At 32.0% G+C, this 23,789-nt stretch overlaps 1 protein-coding gene across 4 annotated transcripts in view; it reads right to left on the bottom strand.

Moving 5' to 3' along the window:
- Positions 1–23,789, bottom strand: part of txlnba (taxilin beta a) — a 36,625-nt gene that overhangs the window by 1,506 nt on the left and 11,330 nt on the right. For 2 of the 4 annotated variants that reach the window (XM_077220153.1, XM_077220154.1), the window contains exons 4-8: positions 23,044–23,214; positions 5,381–5,575; positions 2,961–3,080; positions 2,075–2,149; positions 319–411 (exon numbers count right to left, since the gene is read on the bottom strand). In XM_077220153.1, coding sequence (XP_077076268.1) covers positions 319–411; positions 2,075–2,149; positions 2,961–3,080; positions 5,381–5,575; positions 23,044–23,214 — 654 coding nt within the window. Of the gene's footprint in view, positions 1–318; positions 412–1,946; positions 2,022–2,074; positions 2,150–2,960; positions 3,081–5,380; positions 5,576–23,043; positions 23,215–23,789 lie in introns of all 4 variants that reach the window. The other 2 variants (XM_077220155.1, XM_077220156.1) reach the window with 1 other exon arrangement.

Here is a 23,789-nt window from a genome sequence, read left to right as displayed (position 1 = left end):
CTGTTTTCAGACGATGTATCTTTAATTTGAGTGTATTTTGTCTTACTGCACTGGCAGATTTGTTTAGTTGTTTTAAGTAGCCTATAAACAAGTGGGAAAAAACTGACCGTACAAAGAGACAAAATACACTTTTAAAGAAACATTCTCTGGAAAAAAGTCTTATCTTATGCAGTGTTGCTTCTAAAGTAAAATTCTCTTGTGTTGCTTCTCAAGTATTTTTAAATATTTGTACTGGAAGAAAAACTAAGATGTCGTTTATTGCTTTGTTTTCCTATTAATTATTGGCTTCAAACTGTAAATGTGTGCAACACAACAAACCTTATCCATCTCCTGTTTGAAAGTGGCGTATATCTCATTGCTTTTTGCTAATGTGTTCTGGAACTCATCAAACTTCTGGGAGTACAACACAAGCTGTTAAAAAAGAGTTAGACTTAGCATCCTTCTGAAAATCTTTGGAAAATAAGGCCTAAATCCATGTATAGTAAGAGAAACATGCATGATCAAGAATGTTAACATTTATAATTCATCAGCTTGGTCTTCCGTATCATTCAATTATTATATATTGATCCTATTATTTACACACTGGAAAAAGACGGCAAGTTTTTCACAGGTCTAGAATCCAACAATCCAAATGAGTTCCAAATTTATTCTTTGCTTTGTAAAATTCATTCATCATTCATTTATTCATTCGTTCGTTCATTCATTCATTTAGGCCTAGTGTAAAGATTATAATTGTAAGTAATTACTGATGTTGCAACTGCACTGTAAACCGAACAGTTTAAACTAATTAAATGAAATGAGTTCATTTCACTCAAATATTACTGAAAATGAATTCTACTTAATAGAACAAAGTTACATGAACTCAAAATCTGATTGCATTAAGCTGAACTTAAACTGAGTTGCAGCATATTTCTAGTTCCGCTGCATGCTTTGCGGAAAATAAATGTTGAAATAAAGTGGGTTTTTGGGGGGTTTTGCACAATATTAATATAGGGAGAGATGTGTTAGTGTTTAATGTTCTGTTATGTTGGGATTTAGAGGGTTTTATGTTATGTTGAAGGTTTGTAGGGTTATCATTGTGGTGAAGAGAGCCTGCGGTGAAGTCAAGTATGGGCTGCAAAACAAGGCTATATATACACTGCATGTTGATGAACTATGTACATGCAGTTATGTACATTCGCACATGCAAGTGTGCTGTTGCTTACTAGTTGAATATGATATTAATGTAAACAAACTGAATATAGTTTATTCAATATTTCAATTAAATTGTAATTAACATGTTAGTGTAGTACAAAATAAAATGGTAAAGTTCTACTAACTTAATCTTTGAGTTTTAGTTTACTTAAATGTTTTGAATTAAGTAATCGGTTTCCATGAATGTTTTGAGTATTCCGAACTTATCGGGTTTCGCAGTGTGTGCACTTTGTGTACTCCATCTTCAATTAGTCAAGGAAAATGTTCCATTCAAAAAACACAAAGCTTTAAATAAGAGAGCAATTCTGCAATGACTCTGTTTAATGTATAAAGCATTACTTACATTTACTTATCATTCACAACAGCAGTGTTGAATCAATTCATCCAGGTCTAATTTAGTATTTAGGCACTTGTGAAATATAATTTAAAGGAATTCATACCTGTTTGGAACGACATGGGAGTGAGTAAATGATGAATCCAAATTTTCATTGTTGGGTAAATTTTTTCTTTAAGTACTTAAAAGTTTATTTTAAGCTCTTCTGCTTTTCTGCTTTTTTTCTGTAATTTATCTATCCATCTCAACTGAAATGTATTCAACTGAAGTGCATTTAATGGATATGCATGAGCACTGTAAATTGCCTTTTAAATATAAATTCGTTTGTGGTTTGTCACACAGCTCAACGAGTGAAACGCCACAGCTAGAGAAGAGAGAGCGCGGGATTGTGGGTAATGCCACAGCGGTAGATATTCACCTGAGCCTGCATGATTGTGTGCTGCTCTTTCAGCTCTTTAGTCTGTAGTTTCCACTCTGCAGCCTGAGTGAGTAACTGGTTAAACACAAGACACACACAAACAGGTGAGATCAAGAACTCGCCATTACCTGTTTCTTCATCTGTAACTCCTGCTCCCTCATTGTGTAGCATTTCTTTGTTGTTTCAATAGCATCTCTAAGCAACTAACAAAATAAATGGTGAGATGTAAACATGTGGCACTTTCCAGTTTCAGTAAAACATTGTTATAATCAGGGTCCAAAATTTACTTTTTGCCACACGTGAGAAAATTTACTAGATATGGATTTTAAACAACAGTTCAATTAAAAATAAGTTAATATTGTTACATTTTAGACTCAATATTGTCAACATTGTCTGTTTTTGCTCAATTTCACCAATGAAAATAGTTCCAAAAACAAAGCCACAGCAGAACTGTTGTGCATCTCCGAGCAACACACAGCAGTTTACTGAATGAATCCGCGGCTTTTAATGAATCGAGTGAGCCAATGATTCAGTAACCCATTCATAGTGACGGTCACTGCTTTATTCCTGAATGAATCAGCCGTTTGAGTGAATCGGTTGAATGAATGACTCACTCATTAAGACAGTGACTTGCCGTCACCTGGTGGTTTTAGTTTTATATTTAGAATATAATTTAATATTTCATTCATATTTACACCACCTCTGAGCTTCATTAAACAGTCTGTGTAAATATATCTAAATGCCACTTCAGATGCAGCTCAATTTGAAAAACACAATCATCATGTCAGTTATTAGCAAAGGTCAGACTCATTCGTATAGATTGACTTAATATATTATGCTGCAGTTCCTTATAAAATGACCCCCCATACGTGCATTTGGCACTTGATGATTGTTAATCGTATACCCTGCTTGTAAAGGGATTCATTGTAAGCACATGCAAATGAATCTGTCTGCTCTTCATTTTACTCGAGGCAAATCTGAAGAGCTAGAACAGGAGATCTGTGTCTGTCTTACATATTCTTTCTCTCTCTTGTGCTTCTCTTCAGCTTGTCTGAGTAGTATGTTGGCTTCTTCCAGCTTGGCATCAGACACTTTCTGCTGTAGATCTCTGTGTTTGAAGATCTTCTCTAAAGTCTGCATAAAAAACACACAAGGGAGAATATTTATTTAGACTTAAAGGGAACATATCAGATATTATTTTATTGATTATAAATATTTTATTTTACCCTTCACTTACTGATAATGATAGTAAATATTTTTCCCACCAAAAGACTGAAACTGCTTAAACTGTTTCTTAAAATGTATATTTTTTTTTAATTCTAAAACTGACAATTATTTTCAAAAGAAGGATGGGTGACTAATTTTAATGTCTTTTTGTGTAAAACCATCCATGGGGAACCTTTTAAATAGATATTATCTGCTGGAATTGAAATGGCATTTATGGAATTGTATAGTTGTGTGTTTGTTTTTCCTGCTTTGGTTGGAAACCTTTATCTGCATCAGTCAACACATTACAAAATTTTAACAATGACATTTTTTGTCTCTATCATGATGATACACCTCACAGTGTGATATTCACAACCAGAGCATTTTCCAGGATCAACATCCTTTGTTGTTCTTGGAACAGTTTTCGTTGTCAATCATTCTTTTACAGATAAAATCAGAGGGTGGCAACTGTTGGATGTTGTTCCATGTTCTTCTTCTTGTGTAAATCACATTGAGTTTGATTCATGTCTCTACTTCAGCCAGCAGAGGGCAGTAGAGACACACGGCACAATTTGATCTTGAGTCATTTCAATTCTTGCCTGACAGACAGGGTCTGATTTAGCCCAACACACAGCTGTGTGTGAGCAATGTCTGTGGTACCCATGAGGATGACAGATTGAGCTTAACTTCCCTCACTTCAGGCTTGTCATTCCACAGGCCGATCCTCATGTGATTAGATACAGAATACAAGAGTGTTCTACAAGGTGCAATATTCACTGTCAAACCGGGCGTGAATCACTAAGTCAAAGTAAAAAAAAATAAAGTTTCTTCAGTGCATATAGCAGGTTTAGAAAGTGTTAGGGTGTAGTTTCCTCTTCCTCATGTTGTGAAATTACAGTTCTGGCAGTTTCAAACTCTAAATGGCATGTATCCCTTTTTATGCATATAGAGACTGTAAAAAATGCCCATGTACAAACACTACCCATCAAAAGTTCAGAATAATTATGATTAAAAAAAATGTTTTTAATAGAAGTTTCTTATGCTTAACAAGAATGCATTTATTTGATCAAAAAAAAAAAGATAAAAAATTTGATCAAAAATTGTTAAATATTATTAGAGTTAAAAAAAAATCATATTGTAAAATGTAATTTATTCCTGTAAATGGCAATGCTGAATTTTCAGAAGTCATTATTTCAGTCTTCAGTGTCACATGATCCTTCAGAAATCAGTCTAATTGGCTAATTTGCTGCTCAACAAAGATTTCTCATTATTATCAATGTTGAAAACAGTTGTGCTGCTTCATATCTTTATGAAAACTGTGATAAGTATACCATCCAAAAATTTGGAATAAGATTCTTTAAAAAAAGAACAATAATTTAAAACTTTTAATCAGAAAGGATGCATTAAATTGATTATTGACAGCAAAGATATTAATGTTACAAAAGATTTCTATTTTAAAAAAAACTTTATTAATCAAAATACGAACAAACGGTTCACCATTACTTATAATTGAGCAACAACAATAATTTATGTTGATTCAGCACCAAATCAGAATTATTTACACTGAAAACTGGAGTAATGATGCTGACAATTCAGCTTTGGAAAAATCCATCACAGGAATAAATAAATAATTGTAAATATTAAAATAGAAAACAGTTATTTAAAATTGTAATAATATTACACAATATTACTTTTTTTTCACTGTATTAAATCAGCCTTGGTTAGCATTAGAGACTTCTTATGACAACAAAATATTAATTATTCCACACTTTTAACCAGTAGTCTAGTGGCTAAGTTTGGTAAATTTTTCAGGTAGACCAGAACAAAATCCAAATCAGATGCATTTTTAAATGTATTACAATCACTTATGGTGCTCACATACTTGTATCAAAATGTAATCTCGGCTATACCTTGGGGGTGCAGCTTTAAATGGATTTGTGGCTGAATCGCTTTGACAGATGTGTTAGATATTGGGGTGTTTGAAATGGTCAATTCATTTTGCTGGCTTTCGCTGTATACGCTGGCTGCACAGGTTTTCGGTCTGCTTCACACCACAAGCACATATTCACAGGTTACAGTATTCGCAGTGCCTGTGTAAACAGCACAATGATGTGTGGAGGAGCTTCTGTTATGCAGCAGAAACACTGATGAAAGGTGGACCTTCTGTGGATTTTAATGGTGTCCAGATTTGTACAGTCTTGTGTGTTTAATGTAATGCGTGTGTGTACCTCCTCCCGCCGCTCATACTGCTCTATGATGGTCTTGAGTTTGCTGGCCAGCTCGCTGTTCTCTTGGCACAGCTTGTTGTTGCGGTTACTGTGCTGCTCGATCTGAGACTGAATGTCCACCAGCGTGCTCTGGAAATGAGTGCTGATCTCCTTCCGCTTCATTTCATCCTCCCGCATCCTTTGCAGACTCTCCTCCTGCAGGGAGAAAGAGAGAAGGAAACGTGTGGGAAACATGTAGCCTTAAGATAGGAAAGCAATAGATCTAGTGTGAGATGGGCAAATTATGTATTGTCTTTGATGGCTTTCTATTGTGGAAATGACATTATAAACATTTGTGGAATAAAATGCTTGACTCCTATTAAGGCTTATTTCATAGCCGGCATTTTATGTAGCTTCATGCAACTAAGTAATATTTTTATTATTTGAAATCATGATTAGAAATGACAAAAAGAGCAATATTTGACTTTTTTTCTTCCCTCATAAATGTGCATATTTTATCTCAGTTATGTTCTTCCCTTACAGTGTTGTCATTAACTAAAACTAAAACTACGAAATATTTTTGTTAATTGAAATAAAGCTGAAATAACATAAAATATAAATATTAAATGAAAAACTTCAACTGAAAAAACTAACTGAAATAAAGTGTAGGCCTACTATAATTACTGAAATAATATTAAATTAAAGCTAAATGGAACTAATTAAAAAAACGAATACAAAAGAAACTGTAAATAGAAAAATGAAAGCTAATTAAAATATTATCAAATACATAGTGTATAAATAATACTAAAAAAACACTAAACATGTAGACACTAATTTTTTAATAAAACTTTATTAGAGACACAATTATTGATTGTTAGGGAAATTACACTACAACTAATGGACATATGTTACATTTTTTTTTTTAAATAAATACATTTTCATTATTTATTTATTTATTCATTATCAAAATTATTGATGTATGCCTAGTGGTCTATGTTTACTTCAATAATTGAAAAACATAATTATAATGTTCTAATATTTCCATGATGGAATTTTATATTTTCATATTAGCATAAATTAAAAATCTTTGTATGGAATTGTTTTAACAATAAAGCAATAAAATATATATAAAAGGCATTTGAGAACAAGCAAACAAGTAAGCATGTGTCACGGGTGGTGTATGGCAGGAAGCACGAGGAGACGAGGAATTCAAATAAACAATAAACTTTACTATAAATCAAAACAACAAACAGGTACAGGCAGACAGAGCGGATGCAAACACCAGTTAACATAGACGAGAACCGACCAAGACAGACTGAACAGAAGAAACTAAATACAGAGACAAATGAACCATAATGATGTGAAGACAGGTGACACAGATGATGATAACGAGGAACAGGCTGGTAAGTGAGGGAGTGAGTTCAGGTGTGGAGACAAGGAGGATTCTGGGAAGTGTAGTGCAGACAAGGACAGACAGGTGCAGACGAGGACTGTGACAGCATGGTTATATTTTTTTAAGGCAGTTGCCATGTGATCTTCATATAAAAAAAAATCTGTGATTTAAATATATTATTTTTATGTTGTATGTGAATAAGGGAAAACCTTTTGGAAGTGGCTTTCACCACATCATCTGTGAGAATGACAGAAAGTTGAAGTGATAGAGGGAATGGACATGTTATAGGCTGGACTTGAACCTCTACATGTCCAAAGCAGGTGCACTAACAGTTACTCCACAGCACCAACAAAAAGGTCATCTTTGAACTGCACTATTCCTTACAAGGGCTGAGTGTGAAGACTTGCTTATGAGCATATTAATAATCAAATGGTGTTAATGACATATCATGCTCTAAAGATCTAGATTTGAGGAACGAGATAAACAGTATAATCTTTTTTAGTATCTCGGATTGGACGTGTGATTGCTTAACAGGTCTGCTATCCCATGTGTGCGCTCTGTAAACATGAGCTCCTGTTTCAGAGACGCTGGCTTCCTGACTCAGCTAATCGTAAGGAATCCAAGCATGCAGCGTTCCTCTCAAAGGCTGAAGCTGTTTGCCTGCCTGTGTTTACACATGGCATGAGTCTCAAGCTCCCATCTGGGAAAGGTGAAGCTGTTCTACCAATACGCAAGCTCATTAGGGAGGTGAATCGTGAGCACAAGGGAAATGACCCCAGATTAAATGTAATTTACAGTCATCACAGCCGAGAGTCACACCTACACGCAGGGCTTAGATGTTCTTTTCTGACCTGCTCACTAATGGCTTCTATAATATTTGAATAAAATTGATTGGGGAGGGAACAAGGTCAAAGCCAGCCTCTAGGGAGGGATAGCATCCACTTAAGACATGCAGAATTCATATTAGTGCAAGAGTTTAATATCTTCAATGCCCGGAAGATGACAAAAACCCCCCCCCCCCCAACACAAACATGATTAGAAAGCTTCTCTCTGAGTCACCTTACTAAACTGGTTTTTGCCACGGAGTACAAAAACAAAACAAAAAAACTTAAAATAAAAAGTTATTTGCATGTTTTTATGAAATTCTGAATTGTGTGAAATAAACTCAGAATTTGAGGAAAAAAGTCAGAATTGAGAGACATGAACTCTCAATAGCAAGAGAAAACTAGAAAAAGTTCGTCGAGACAAACTTTAAGTTGGCTTGTGAAAGTTTGGAACAGAAAGTTTAAAGAAGTTTAAAGTAGTTTGAAGTTTACATTAGTTTAATATGTAAATTAGTTTAAAATGTAAATTAGTTTGAAGTTTAAAGTACATTGAAGTTTAAATTAGTTTATAGTTTTATTTAGTTTAAAGTTTAAATAAGTTTAAATTAGTTTAAAGTTAAAAGTAGTTAGAAGTTTAAATTAGTTTAAAGTTTAAAGTAGTTTGAAGTTTAAATTTAGTTTGAATTTCAAAGTAGTTTGAAGTTTATATTAGTTGCTAGGGTGTTCTGGGTGGTTGCTAGGGTGTTCTGGGTGGTTGCTATGGTGTTGCTAAGGTGTTGTAAGGTATTTTGGGTGGTTGCTATGGTGTTGTTAGGGTGTTTTAAGGTATTTTGGGTGGCTGCTAGGGTGTTCTGGGTGGTTGCTAGGCAGTTGCTATGATGTTCTAGGGTATTTTGGGTGGTTGCTATGGTGTTGCTAGGGTGTTTTAAGGTATTTGGGGTGGTTGCTAGGGTGTTCTGGGTGGTTGCCATGGTGTTGCTAGGGTGTTATACGCTATTTAGGATGGTTGCTAGGGTGTTGCTAGGGTGTTTTAAGGTATTTGGGGTGGTTGCTAGGGTGTTCTGGGTGGTTGCTATGGTGTTGCTAGGGTGTTATATGCTATTTAGGATGGTTGCTAGGGTGTTGCTAGGGTGTTTTAAGGTATTTTGGGTGGTTGTTAGGGTGTTATGGGTGGTTGCTAGGGTGTGCTGTGTGGTTGCTATGGTGTTGCTAGGGTGTTCTATGGTATTTTGGGTGGTTGCTATGGTGTTGCTAGGGTGATTTAAGGTATTTTGGGTGGTTGCTAGGGTGTTCTAGGTGGTTGCTAGGCAGTTGCTAGGGTGTTCTACGCTATTTAGGATGGTTGCTAGGGTGTTTAAGGTATTTTGGGTGGTTGCTAGGGTGTTCAAGAAAGAAAGAAAGAAAGAAAGAAGAAAGATTAGTTAGAAAGAAAGAAAGAAGAAAGATTAGTTAGAAAGAAAGAAAGAAAGAAAGAAGAAAGATTAGTTAGAAAGAAAGAAAGAAAAAGTAAAAAAGAAAGAAAGAAAGAAAGAAAGAAAGAAAGAAGAAAGATTAGTTAGAAAGAAAGAAGAAAGATTAGTTAGAAAGAAAGAAAGAAAGAAAGATTAGTTAGAAAGAAAGAAAGAAGAAATATCAGTTAGAAAGAAAGAAAGAAAGAAAGAAATATTAGTTAGAAAGAAAGAAAGAAAGAAAGAAAGAAGAAATATTAGTTAGAAAGAAAGAAAGAAAGAAAGAAAGAAAGAAAGAAGAAATATTAGTTAGAAAGAAAGAAAGAAAGAAAGAAAGAAAGAAGAAAGATTAGTTAGAAAGAAAGAAAGAAAGAATTAGTTAGAAAGAAAGATTAGTTAGAAAGAAAGAAAGAAAGAAAGAAAGAAAGAAAGAAAGAAAGAAAGAAGAAAGATTAGTTAGAAAGAAAGAAAGAAATAATTAGTTAGAAAGAAAGAAAGAAAGAAAGAAGAAAGATTAGTTAGAAAGAAAGAAAGAAAGAAAGAAAGAAAGAAGAAAGATTAGTTAGAAAGAAAGAAAGAAAGAAAGAAGAAAGATTAGTTAGAAAGAAAGAAAGAAAGAAAGATTAGTTAGAAAGAAAGAAAGAAAGATTAGTTAGAAAGAAAGAAAGAAGAAATATTAGTTAGAAAGAAAGAAGAAATATTAGTTAGAAAGAAAGAAAGAAAGAAAGAAAGAAAGAAGAAATATTAGTTAGAAAGAAAGAAAGAAAGAAAGAAAGAAAGAAGAAATATTAGTTAGAAAGAAAGAAAGAAAGAAAGAAAGAAAGAAAAAGAAAGAAAGAAAGAAAGAAAGAAAGAAGAAAGATTAGTTAGAAAGAAAGAAAGAAAGAAAGAATTAGTTAGAAAGAAAGATTAGTTAGAAAGAAAGAAAGAAAGAAAGAAGAAAGAATAGTTAGAAAGAAAGAAAGAAGAAAGATTAGTTAGAAAGAAAGAAAGAAAGAGGAAAGATTAGTTAGAAAGAAAGAAAGAAAAAGAAAGAAGAAAGATTAGTTAGAAAGAAAGAAAGAAAGAAAGAAAGAAAGAAAGAAAGAAAGAAAGAAAGAAAGAAAGAAGAAAGATTAGTTAGAAAGAAAGAAGAAAGATTAGTTAGAAAGAAAGAAGAAAGGTTAGTTAGAAAGAAAGAAAGAAAGAAAGAAAGAAAGAAAGAAAGAAGAAAGATTAGTTAGAAAGAAAGAAAGAAGAAAGATTAGTTAGAAAGAAAGAAAGAAAGATTAGTTAGAAAGAAAGAAAGAAAGAAGAAAGATTAGTTAGAAAGAAAGAAAGAAAGAAGAAAGATTAGTTAGAAAGAAAGAAAGAAAAAGAAAGAAAGAAAAAGAAAGAAAGAAAGAAAGGAAGAAAGAAAGAAAGAAAGAAAGAAAGAAAGAAAGAAAGAAAGAAGAAAGATTAGTTAGAAAGAAAGAAAGAAAGAAGAAAGATTAGTTAGAAAGAAAGAAAGAAAGAAGAAAGATTAGTTAGAAAGAAAGAAAGAAAGAATTAGTTAGAAAGAAAGATTAGTTAGAAAGAAAGAAAGAAAGAAAGAAAGAAGAAAGAATAGTTAGAAAGAAAGAAAGAAGAAAGATTAGTTAGAAAGAAAGAAAGAAAGAAGAAAGATTAGTTAGAAAGAAAGAAAGAAAAAGAAAGAAAGAAAGAAAGAAAGAAGAAAGATTAGTTAGAAAGAAAGAAAGAAAGAAAGAAAGAAGAAAGATTAGTTAGAAAGAAAGAAGAAAGATTAGTTAGAAAGAAAGAAGAAAGATTAGTTAGAAAGAAAGAAAGAAAGAAAGAAAGAAAGAAAGAAAGAAAGAAAGAAAGAAAGAAGAAAGATTAGTTAGAAAGAAAGAAAGAAGAAAGATTAGTTAGAAAGAAAGAAAGAAAGATTAGTTAGAAAGAAAGAAAGAAAGATTAGTTAGAAAGAAAGAAAGAAAGAAAGAAGAAAGATTAGTTAGAAAGAAAGAAAGAAAGAAAGAAGAAAGATTAGTTAGAAAGAAAGAAAAAGAAAGAAAAAGAAAGAAAGAAAGAAAGAAAGAAAGAAAGAAGAAAGATTAGTTAGAAAGAAAGAAAGAAAGAAGAAAGATTAGTTAGAAAGAAAGAAAGAAGAAAGATTAGTTAGAAAGAAAGAAAGAAAGAAAGAAGAAAGATTAGTTAGAAAGAAAGAAAGAAGAAAGATTAGTTAGAAAGAAAGAAAGAAAGATTAGTTAGAAAGAAAGAAGAAAGATTAGTTAGAAAGAAAGAAAGAAAGAAAGAAGAAAGAATAGTTAGAAAGAAAGAAAGAAAGAAAGAAAGAAAGAAAGAAAGAAGAAAGATTAGTTAGAAAGAAAGAAAGAAAGAAAGAAGAAAGATTAGTTAGAAAGAAAAAGAAAGAAAGAAAGAAAGAAAGAAGAACGATTAGTTAGAAAGAAAGAAAGAAAGAAAGAAAGAAAGAAAGAAAAAAGAAAGATTAGTTAGAAAGAAAGAAAGAAAGAAGAAAGATTAGTTAGAAAGAAAGAAAGAAAGAAAGATTAGTAAGAAAGAAAGAAAGAAAGAAAGAAAGAAAGAAAGAAGAAAGATTAGTTAGAAAGAAAGAAAGAAAGAAAGAAAGAAAGAAAGAAAGAAGAAAGATTAGTTAGAAATAAAGAAGAAAGATTAGTTAGAAAGAAAGAAGAAAGATTAGTTAGAAAGAAAGAAAGAAAGAAAGAAAGAAAGAAAGATTAGTTAGAAAGAAAGAAAGAAAGAAGAAAGATTAGTTAGAAAGAAAGAAAGAAAGAAGAAAGATTAGTTAGAAAGAAAGAAAGAAAAAGAAAGAAAGAAAGAAAGAAAGAAAGAAGAAAGATTAGTTAGAAAGAAAGAAAGAAAGAAGAAAGATTAGTTAGAAAGAAAGAAAGATTAGTTAGAAAGAAAGAAAGATTAGTTAGAAAGAAAGAAGAAAGATTAGTTAGAAAGAAGAAATATTAGTTAGAAAGAAAGAAAGAAGAAATATTAGTTAGAAAGAAAGAAAGAAAGAAAGAAAGAAAGAAAGAAAGAAAGAAAGAAAGAAAGAAAAAAGAAAGATTAGTTAGAAAGAAAGAAAGAAAGAAGAAAGATTAGTTAGAAAGAAAGAAAGAAAGAAGAAAGATTAGTAAGAAAGAAAGAAAGAAAGAAAGAAAGAAAGAAGAAAGATTAGTTAGAAAGACAGAAAGAAAGAAAGAAAGAAAGAAAGAAAGAAAGAAAGAAAGAAAGAAGAAAGATTAGTTAGAAAGAAAGAAGAAAGATTAGTTAGAAAGAAAGAAGAAAGATTAGTTAGAAAGAAAGAAAGAAAGAAAGAAAGAAAGAAAGAAAGAAAGAAAGAAAGAAAGATTAGTTAGAAAGAAAGAAAGAAAGATTAGTTAGAAAGAAAGAAAGAAAGAAAGAAGAAAGATTAGTTAGAAAGAAAGAAAGAAGAAAGATTAGTTAGAAAGAAAGAAAGAAAAAGAAAGAAAGAAAGAAAGAAAGAAAGAAGAAAGATTAGTTAGAAAGAAAGAAAGAATGAAAGAAGAAAGATTAGTTAGAAAGAAAGAAAGAAAGAAAGAAGAAAGATTAGTTAGAAAGAAAGAAAGATTAGTTAGAAAGAAAGAAAGATTAGTTAGAAAGAAAGAAGAAAGATTAGTTAGAAAGAAGAAATATTAGTTAGAAAGAAAGAAAGAAGAAATATTAGTTAGAAAGAAAGAAAGAAAGAAAGAAAGAAGAAAGATTAGTTAGAAAGAAAGAAAGAAAGAAGAAAGATTAGTTAGAAAGAAAGAAAGATAGATTAGTTAGTAAGAAAAAAGAAATATTAGTTAGAAAGAAAGAAAGACAGAAAGAAAGAAGAAAGATTAGTTAGAAAGAAAGAAGAAAGATTAGTTAGAAAGAAAGAAAGAAAGAAGAAAGATTAGTTAGAAAGAAAGAAAGAAAGAAAGAAAGAAAGAAAGAAGAAAGATTAGTTAGAAAGAAAGAAAGAAAGATAGATTAGTTAGTAAGAAAGAAAGATAGATTAGAAAGATAGATAGATAGATAGATAGAAAGAGATAGATAGATGGATAGATAGATAGATAGATAGATAGATAGATAGATAGATAGATAGATAGATAGATAGATAGATAGATAGATAGATAGATAGATGGATAGATAGATAGATAGATAGATAGATAGATAGATAGATAGATAGATAGATAGAAAGAGATAGATAGATGGATAGATGGATAGATAGATAGATAGATAGATAGATAGATAGATAGATAGATAGATAGATAGATAAGTTCATTAGTACATATAGAATGGTAGTTTAATTGAGTCTTGGGCTTCAGGGAGTTTAGATTTGAGTTTTTGTGTTGTACACTGCTGGGCCACCGTAGCCTTGGCTCAATTTGAACTGTTGCAATGAAAGTCAATGGGATTTTTATGATTTTTAATATTAATTTTTAAGAAATCTGAAAGTCAAATCAGTCTGAAAAGATATAGCACACTAAGTCAGAACAGTCTGAAGGTCTGACCCGAGTTTGGAGTTTGTAGAGTTAAAGCTCTAGGAGGAGTAGCAGTCAGAAAATTTTGGTTAAGAAAAAGAAGAAGAAAAAGAATAACTAGAAAATAAAGTTTGATGAGACAAACTTTAAGTTGGCTTGAGAAAGCCGGACCAGAGAGTTTGAATAAGTTTAAAGTTTAAAGAAAGAAAGATTAGTTAGAAAGAGAAAGAAAGATGGATTAGTTAGAAAGAAAGATGGATTAGTTAGAAAGAAAGAAAGATTAGTTAGAAACAAAGAAAGATTAGTTAGAAAGAAATATAGATTAGAAAGAAAGATTAGTTAGAAAGAAAGATAGATTAGTTAGAAAGAAAGAAAGATTAGTTAGAAAGAAAGAAAGAAAGAAAGAAAGAAAGAAGAAAGATTAGTTAGAAAGAAAGAAAGAAAGAAAGAAAGAAGAAAGATTAGAAAGAAAGAAAGAAAGAAAGAAAGAAAGAAGAAAGATTAGAAAGAAAGAAAGAAAGAAAGAAAGAAAGAAGAAAGATTAGTTAGAAAGAAAGAAAGAAAGAAAGAAAGAAAGAAAGAAAGAAAGAAGAAAGATTAGTTAGAAAGAAAGAAAGAAAGAAAGAAATAAAGAAAGAAGAAAGATTAGTTAGAAAGAAAGAAAGAAAAAGTAAAAAAGAAAGAAAGAAAGAAAGAAAGAAAGAAAGAAGAAAGATTAGTTAGAAAGAAAGAAGAAAGATTAGTTAGAAAGAAAGAAAGAAAGAAAGAAAGATTAGTTAGAAAGAAAGAAAGAAGAAATATCAGTTAGAAAGAAAGAAAGAAAGAAAGAAAGAAAGAAAGATGAAAGATTAGTTAGAAAGAAAGAAAGAAAGAAAGAAAGAAAGAAAGAAGAAAGATTAGAAAGAAAGAAAGAAAGAAAGAAAGAAAGAAAGAAAGAAGAAAGATTAGAAAGAAAGAAAGAAAGAAAGAAAGAAAGAAAGAAGAAAGATTAGTTAGAAAGAAAGAAAGAAAGAAAGAAAGAAGAAAGATTAGTTAGAAAGAAAGAAAGAAAGAAAGAAAGAAGAAAGATTAGTTAGAAAGAAAGAAAGAAAAAGTAAAAAAGAAAGAAAGAAAGAAAGAAAGAAAGAAGAAAGATTAGTTAGAAAGAAAGAAGAAAGATTAGTTAGAAAGAAAGAAAGAAAGAAAGAAAGATTAGTTAGAAAGAAAGAAAGAAAGAAGAAAAAATTAGTTAGAAAGAAAGAAAGAAAGAAGAAAGATTAGTTAGAAAGAAAGAAAGAAAAAGAAAGAAAGAAAGAAATAAGAAAGATTAGTTAGAAAGAAAGAAAGAAAGAAAGAAGAAAGATTAGTTAGAAAGAAAGAAGAAAGATTAGCTAGAAAGAAAGAAAGAAAGAAGAAAGATTAGTTAGAAAGAAAGAAAGAAAGAAAGATTAGTTAGAAAGAAAGAAAGAAAGAAAGAAAGAAAGAAGAAAGATTAGTTAGAAAGAAAGAAAGAAAGAATTAGTTAGAAAGAAAGATTAGTTAGAAAGAAAGAAAGAAGAAAGAAAGAAGAAAGATTAGTTAGAAAGAAAGAAGAAAGATTAGCTAGAAAGAAAGAAAGAAATAAGAAAGATTAGTTAGAAAGAAAGAAAGATTAGTTAGAAAGAAAGAAAGAAAGAAAGAAGAAAGAAGAAAGATTAGTTAGAAAGAAAGAAAGAATTAGTTAGAAAGAAAGATTAGTTAGAAAGAAAGAAAGAAAGAAGAAAGATTAGTTAGAAAGAAAGAAAGAAAGAAAGAAGAAAGATTAGTTAGAAAGAAAGAAAGAAAAAGAAAGAAAGAAAGAAAGATGAGTTAGAAAGAAAGAAAGAAAGAAAGAAGAAAGATTAGTTAGAAAGAAAGAAAGAAAGAAGAAAAATTAGTTAGAAAGAAAGAAGAAAGATTAGCTAGAAAGAAAGAAAGAAGAAAGATTAGTTAGAAAGAAAGAAAGAAAGAATTAAATAAGAAAGAAAGATTAGTTAGAAAGAAAGAAAGAAAGAAAGAAAGAAAGAAGAAAGATTAGTTAGAAAGAAAGAAAGAAAGAATTAGTTAGAAAGAAAGATTAGTTAGAAAGAAAGAAAGAAAGAAAGAAGAAAGATTAGTTAGAAAGAAAGAAAGATTAGTTAGAAAGAAAGAAAGATTAGTTAGAAAGAAAGAAGAAAGATTAGTTAGAAAGAAGAAATATTAGTTAGAAAGAAAGAAAGAAGAAATATTAGTTAGAAAGAAAGAAAGAAAGAAAGAAAGAAAGAAAGAAAGAAAAAAGAAAGATTAGTTAGAAAGAAAGAAAGAAAGAAGAAAGATTAGTTAGAAAGAAAGAAAGAAAGAAGAAAGATTAGTAAGAAAGAAAGAAAGAAAGAAAGAAAGAAAGAAGAAAGATTAGTTAGAAAGAAAGAAAGAAAGAAAGAAAGAAAGAAAGAAAGAAAGAAAGAAAGAAGAAAGATTAGTTAGAAAGAAAGAAGAAAGATTAGTTAGAAAGAAAGAAGAAAGATTAGTTAGAAAGAAAGAAAGAAAGAAAGAAAGAAAGAAAGATTAGTTAGAAAGAAAGAAAGAAAGAAAGATTAGTTAGAAAGAAAGAAAGAAAGAAAGAAGAAAGATTAGTTAGAAAGAAAGAAAGAAAGAAGAAAGATTAGTTAGAAAGAAAGAAAGAAAAAGAAAGAAAGAAAGAAAGAAAGAAAGAAAGAAAGAAAGAAAGAAAGAAAGAAAGAAAGAAAGAAAGAAGAAAGATTAGTTAGAAAGAAAGAAAGAAAGAAGAAAGATTAGTTAGAAAGAAAGAAAGAAAGAAAGAAAGAAGAAAGATTAGTTAGAAAGAAAGAAAGATTAGTTAGAAAGAAAGAAAGATTAGTTAGAAAGAAAGAAGAAAGATTAGTTAGAAAGAAGAAATATTAGTTAGAAAGAAAGAAAGAAGAAATATTAGTTAGAAAGAAAGAAAGAAAGAAAGAAAGAAAGAAAGAAAGAAAGAAAGAAAGAAGAAAGATTAGTTAGAAAGAAAGAAAGAAAGAAGAAAGATTAGTTAGAAAGAAAGAAAGATAGATTAGTTAGTAAGAAAAAAAGAAAAAAGAAATATTAGTTAGAAAGAAAGAAAGACAGAAAGAAAGAAGAAAGATTAGTTAGAAAGAAAGAAAGAAAGAAGAAAGATTAGTTAGAAAGAAAGAAAGAAATAAAGAAAGAAAGAAGAAAGATTAGTTAGAAAGAAAGAAAGAAAGATAGATTAGTTAGTAAGAAAGAAAGATAGATTAGATAGATAGATAGATAGATAGATAGATAGATAGATAGATAGATAGATAGATAGATAGATAGATAAGTTCATTAGTACATATAGAATGGTAGTTTAATTGAGTCTTGGGCTTCAGGGAGTTTAGATTTGAGTTTTTGTGTTGTACACTGCTGGGCCACCGTAGCCTTGGCTCAATTTGAACTGTTGCAATGAAAGTCAATGGGATTTTTATGATTTTTAATATTAATTTTTAAGAAATCTGAAAGTCAAATCAGTCTGAAAAGATATAGCACACTAAGTCAGAACAGTCTGAAGGTCTGACCCGAGTTTGGAGTTTGTAGAGTTAAAGCTCTAGGAGGAGTAGCAGTCAGAAAATTTTGGTTAAGAAAAAGAAGAAGAAAAAGAATAACTAGAAAATAAAGTTTGATGAGACAAACTTTAAGTTGGCTTGAGAAAGCCGGACCAGAGAGTTTGAATAAGTTTAAAGTTTAAAGAAAGAAAGATTAGTTAGAAAGAGAAAGAAAGATGGATTAGTTAGAAAGAAAGATGGATTAGTTAGAAAGAAAGAAAGATTAGTTAGAAACAAAGAAAGATTAGTTAGAAAGAAATATAGATTAGAAAGAAAGATTAGTTAGAAAGAAAGATAGATTAGTTAGAAAGAAAGAAAGATTAGTTAGAAAGAAAGAAAGAAAGAAAGAAAGAAAGAAAGAAAGAAAGAAAGAAGAAAGATTAGTTAGAAAGAAAGAAAGAAAGAAAGAAAGAAGAAAGATTAGAAAGAAAGAAAGAAAGAAAGAAAGAAAGAAGAAAGATTAGAAAGAAAGAAAGAAAGAAAGAAAGAAAGAAGAAAGATTAGTTAGAAAGAAAGAAAGAAAGAAAGAAAGAAAGAAAGAAAGAAGAAAGATTAGTTAGAAAGAAAGAAAGAAAGAAAGAAATAAAGAAAGAAGAAAGATTAGTTAGAAAGAAAGAAAGAAAAAAAAATTGCGAGTTATATCTTGCAATTCTGACTACCATTTTTAATTGAGAGATAAAATCTCTTTTTTTAAAAAGAAGTTTATTCAAGTGTGCTATTAGTGTACTTCTTTTCAACTAAAAATAATTTCCGCCTACTTTTTATTACTTTTCAGAAATGTAGGCCCCTACTTAATATATTTCTCAGACATATAGGCCTACATAAAATTAGCATTAAAGTATACTTGGTACACTGACAGAAAAGTCGAAGTATACTTGCACTAAATCTTTTGATCGAGATATACTTTTTCCTCTCTGTTGCCATCTCTGTTTGAAATCTGCGAGTTATTCGCGGAATTATCAACTTTACGTGGGTTGTGCCTCGGCACGGTACAGCGCGGATGAATCCAATGTTTTGAGGAGAATGTGCGGCTGTCAGTCGCCGCGCCGGTGTTGTGCCGAATTTCGACCCCCTGCCAAATTATTACCCCCCTCGTTGAAGTCAGTACCTGATTGCCTAATCCTAACCCCACCCCTAATCCTAACCCCTCCGCCACAACTAATCCTAAACCTACCAATGCTAGGGGGGTAGTAATTTGGCGGGGGGCAAAATTCGGCACAACACCGGTGTGGATACTGGCATTCGCAATCACAGATTATACGTTTTGGAAGTATGACCAACATAAGAATTTTCACCGGAAAATGTCACCTTAACAAGTAAGTAACATAAACTTTTGTTCTGACCAACTAAGGGAAAAAAACATTGCATTAAATTACGCTGATTAAATGTAACGATCGCTTATCATATCAATTTTAATGTTAACAACATCAGCATTGCGTGACTAGTACTACATTTAATGCCCTTCCGATATTATTGCATGAGCCGGTTGCAGTCTCTTTTTTTCTGTAACGTTAGCCACTCCGAAGTCCGTATGAAGTCTTTTGCATTTTACAGCGGGTGAATCTCTAGTTGTCACTGGTGATTGTCGTTTGAATCTTTCTGGATCCGCCATTAAATTGATAAGTTTAATTATATCAAATCCTGTGAGAAAAGGCTATAAATCTCCACCTCCGACATCCTCACACGCAATATAGCCTACTAGCCGAGACTCTTCTTTATGTGTACAGGTGTGACGTAATGACGCAAAGACATGCTTGAATTTCCCGGGGAAATCCACCAGTACCACTGGAATTAAATACATTATTACAAGCTTACAGTTTTGAATCCAGCTATAAGGCAAGCAGAGAGTTTTGAACACTGGCTGGTTATGTATTTGCTCAAACATTTATTTTGTATATTTTTAAACTAATTGAACCTTCATTTTTTGACTTGTAGTTGTGTTTACTCTTTTGACTGAGTAGTCTATTAAATACTTTTATCACAGAGTTTTACACACTGTCTTACTCCGACTATGTTTTGATCATCGTTCTGAATCCGATCCGGACGAAGTTTTTGACAAAAATGCAATTTTTAAATTTAAAAAAGAATATTTTATACACAAGAAATGGGCTAATTTTGTCCTAAGCAGTATTGAAATAGAACACGTACAAGAATACTACTATTAGTATACTACTTACTATATAAAGTACTTAAAAATGCACTTCAACTTTACTTGAATATACTCAATATTAACTTGAACTAATCTTCCATAGACGTTAGTCACCATTGAATTTAGCATGGATGAAAACCTGGCTGTGAGGGATTGACGTGCAGTCTTTACAATATAAAGGTCCTAAATCACGTAATTTTCACAACTTCTTAAACTGTTTTAAGGAGTTTTTGTGTATTGAAAGTGTTTTGTTATTTCGGAAAGACGTTTCATCACCTAAACAATTGGTATGTTGTTAAACAACAGTAATATTCGAACGCACTGTAATTCTACCCCTCACAGCCTTGTTTTCATTCCTGTCAAAATATGTGCTACCCTGACTTAGGTACACTCGCAATTATGAGTTTATAACTTGGAATTGCGGCTCATAATCTCACAATTGTGAGAAAAAAGTCAGATTTGTGAGATTTAAATTCACAATTTTGAGGGAAAAAAGTTTCTGTATGAATGCTGGGACAGAAACCGCTCCCTTTTCTTACACCGTCCTCCAGCACCTGTTCATTGAATAGTACAAATGGATTGAAATAAGTTTCTCAACTGCAGAGAAAATGGCTCCAGGTGCTTTGCACAAGATTCGTAACTTCTTTCAAATTACGTAAACATTCACCGAACAGAGGTGAAATTGTTCTTGGAAGGCAACATAATTGTTTGGCAGAGTGAAAAGGCATGAGTGGATCATTATAGCCGACAACTGGGAGCATTTCATGTGCTGAATAGTTTTTGTGAAATAACAAATATGGAAGCTCAGCTGGGAGAGGCCTTCACAAAATTAGATTGCAGCTCTTTATATTCTGAACCGTATACATCGTTCTTAAACTCAGCTCCTGGAGGGCCACTGTCCTACAGAGTTTAGCTCAAATCCAGCTTCCTTCCCGGAAGTTTCTAGTAATCCTGAAGGCGGGTTTTTCCCACCTCAGGCCATAGAAAAAAAGATGGACGACGCCCCTTCTCTCCCTTCCATTGGTGAACAGTGAAGCCACCAAAGTCCTAATATGGCGGTGACATCTTGCCCTGATTTGGGACCTGATTCTGCGCAAGACTGAACGTAGTGAACACACTCCCGCAGAAATGGTAAGTACAAAGTTTACTGCAGAGCAACTCATTGTGTTAGTGTAAAATAAACAGTTATGGACATTAAAGTTCAAGCTCGAATCTCCTCACAAAAATAACAATAAAAAGTCTGTTGGTGCCTCAGGGACTACTTTGTTTAGAGAAGCTGTCAATCAAAGCTGTCAATCATGACATCACATTCCCGTTTTTATAGCTATACTAAAGGTATTTAAAAAAAACGAACTCTTAAACGTACATCAGCGTGATAAAAACTAACTAAAATGACAGAAATCATCTTTGGAAAAATGTATTTGAAGTGTAATTTGATTGTTTAGTTTCTATCACGTCCCATTAGACTTCATGGGGAGGGCAGGGTTTATGACCTATACTGGGACCAACCACCTGGACGCGATCAAGACTTTGGCTTCACTTTCAGGACTTGTGCGGCAGGCTTATTTAAAACAGTTCAAGAAACTCCACCCCGCAGCCATTTCTAAAGATTTCATTGGTCATGTCAGTCACAGTGCTGATTGCCTACACCAAACACTAAACCCTAAGTAACCCTACCCTTCACCCTAACCTTAACCAATGAAATTAGCTGCAGACATGTGATTTCCGCTGAACTGCTTTGGGGGAACAATCACGCATCCTGAAGACCTCGACAAGTTGGATCAGATGTGTTTAATTAGGGTTGGAGCTAAACTCTGCAGTGCAGAGAGTTTCAGGGGCCGTTTTTAATGACATCGTTGTCAACTAAAAATGTTAAACTTTTTTTAAGCTTTTTGGGGGGCCTGAAACGCAAACCTTTGAAAAACGGTTTCAAAGTACAAGTTTTTGAATATGATACCATTTCTGCCTCCGTGTAGACTACAAAAACGTGAATTTGTGAAAACGGTGAAATCATGTGCATGCTTATATAACGTGTTCAGTCTATAGGTGCGTAGATGTTTTTTTTTACAAACTGACATTACAAACTACTGTCCTGGCATTTACGCAATACTGCGTTTTTAATCGTTCTTGCTGATCCGTGTGAACGGGCGTTGTCGTCTGTACATGAAAAACGCAATGGAAAAACTGTTGTCATGTAAATGTACCCTCACTCAGACTACTACATGCATAAAAAACAGAAGCAATTGAATTTATTTTGAAAGTGCTCCCTGTGTTCTGCACAAAACATACAAGCTACGACCAGTGAAGTCTGATTCTCGAGTGAATGACTTATAAACCTTTTCTTAAAGTGAATTAAAATCACACAATTTTTTTTTAATAAAAGCTCTAATTTAAATAAATATGGAAATTGTTTAAGGAGTTGACTGCACTAAATCTATTATTCCGAATTCTGAAAAAACTCTGCATGTTTTGTCTTGGGATGTAGATGTTGTCTTCAGCACCAACAGAACGGTAGAACAGGAGGCCATGGCCTCTGCAGTGATTTGAGCCAGTGAGACATTCTCTTTGACTTTTGATTTATAAAAGAAGGGCAAATGCCATTGAAGCTCGGTAACACTATCCCTCTTGTCACAGTGACCTGTCAGCAGCGCTTTGAGTCTGAGAAGTCAGTGTCTGATCGAGGCAGAGACACAGAGACACAGCAGTAATGTCCCTCTGGGCTCAAAGACACCGTTTCCTCAGAAGGAAGTTGAGTCGACTCATTCTCAGCAATCAAAACACTGAGTAACAAGATAACAGGACAACAAGTCAAGCTCAACAATCTCCAACAAACAAGAAGTTGCTATAAGGTCTGTTATCTAATTCAGATGAAAACACCCCTGAGTGGCACATAAAAATGTAATTCAGACAGCTTTTCTTTTCGAAGTGAATGGTTCTTGTATCATATCTCATCTTATCTCATATTTCAAGTAAGTATTAGGTTATGCAAATGTAATGCAAATATGAGACAATTGAATAAACAGATATTTTTGTTGCAAAAATTAAACGGTGGGCTTTTGTCACACAGCATTGCCTATTCAATAAAAGAAAATCAAAGAAAAATATTCCAAATAATTTAACGTTTATGAAAGACATCCCTTATGCTTACCAAGGCTGCTTTTTTGATCAAAAATACAGTAAAAACAGCAATATTGTGAAATATCACTGTTTTCCAAATATTTCCAAGATTACAATTTAAAACTAATGTTTTCTATTTTAATATATTTAAAAAAAATGACTTAATTAATGTGATGGCAAAGCTGAATTTTCAGCAGCAATTGTCTTTTCATATGATCCTTCAAAAATCATTCTGATATGGTACTCAAAAAACATTTCTTATTACTATCAATGTTGAAAAGAGCTTAATATTTAATGAAAACAGTGATACCTTTTTTTCAAGATACTTCTTTTAAAGTTTAAAAGAACAGCATTTATTTGAAATAGAAATCTTTTGTAAGATTATAAATGTATTTGCTGTTACTTTTGATCAATTGAATGCATCCTTGCTTTAAAACTAATTTTTAAAAATAATCTTACTGACCCCGAAACTTTTAAATGGATTATGGATATATGCATGTTTATTTTTTTTTTTTAATAAATAATGTACGTTTTTTATCATATATAATTTGTTTCATTTGTTTATTTTTCTCTAAATGCAATAACGTTCTCTGACTCAGAGACAACTTTTAAGCAGATTTTTAGGCTGGGAAAAATAATATTACCAATGTAACATAGCCTAACTTTCTATCACAACTTGTATTTCTTAAGCTGTCAGTGAGAGTGTTCTCACCTTCAGTGTCCTGTTATGTCTCTGAAGCTCCCTGCAGAGCATCTCCAGCCTGCTGCGGGCCAGGATGGCACGACTGTGCTCGAACTGAAGCTGATCTCTCTGCTTGACCAGAAGACCCTGTTTCTGCTGAAGCTGCTCCAGCTGTTTCTTCTCAGTCCTGTGTTCCTCCACCTGCCCAACATGCACAAAACACACACAGGTGTGATCCATACATCATCTTATGCACTGCATTAACACCTCTGGCTGGTCTAAAGCTGCTTTAAATAACGTCTGTCTGGTTTTTCCAGCCCGATCTCATGAAAGTGCGTATCTGTACAACGAATGTTATTTCTCGTAACATTTATACGCTGAAAATAGTTTTTGCGTGCTTATGATACGCAGTTTTCGTGTGCATATGATACACACTTTATGTCGTGTAATACGCACACACTCCCCACCCCTAATTCTACCCAAGGGGTTTTCACTTTTCAGTGCGTACTAAAACCATTTTTGCATAAACGGCACGAGAAATAACGTTCGTGGTATAGATACGCACTTTCATGAGATTGTGTTGGTTTTTCGGATGTCCTCAAGAGGATTTTGGAATGACTAGGGCTGGGTATCGTAACAAAATTTTCGATACCGATACCGATACGATACCTTGACTTCGATACCGGTTCCTGTACGATACTTTTTTCGATACCAATATAACTTTACCTACAAAAAAAACTTTTATTTTTTCAGTTTGTTGACTTTTTTACACTCAT

Source organism: Siphateles boraxobius, unplaced genomic scaffold (genome assembly GCF_051911475.1).
Source record: "Siphateles boraxobius isolate OS27281-9 unplaced genomic scaffold, OSU_SipBor_1 8, whole genome shotgun sequence".
NCBI lineage: Eukaryota > Metazoa > Chordata > Actinopteri > Cypriniformes > Leuciscidae > Siphateles > Siphateles boraxobius.
The sequence above is the reverse complement of the archived record's forward strand: the minus strand, read 5'-3'. Positions and strand labels throughout refer to the sequence as shown.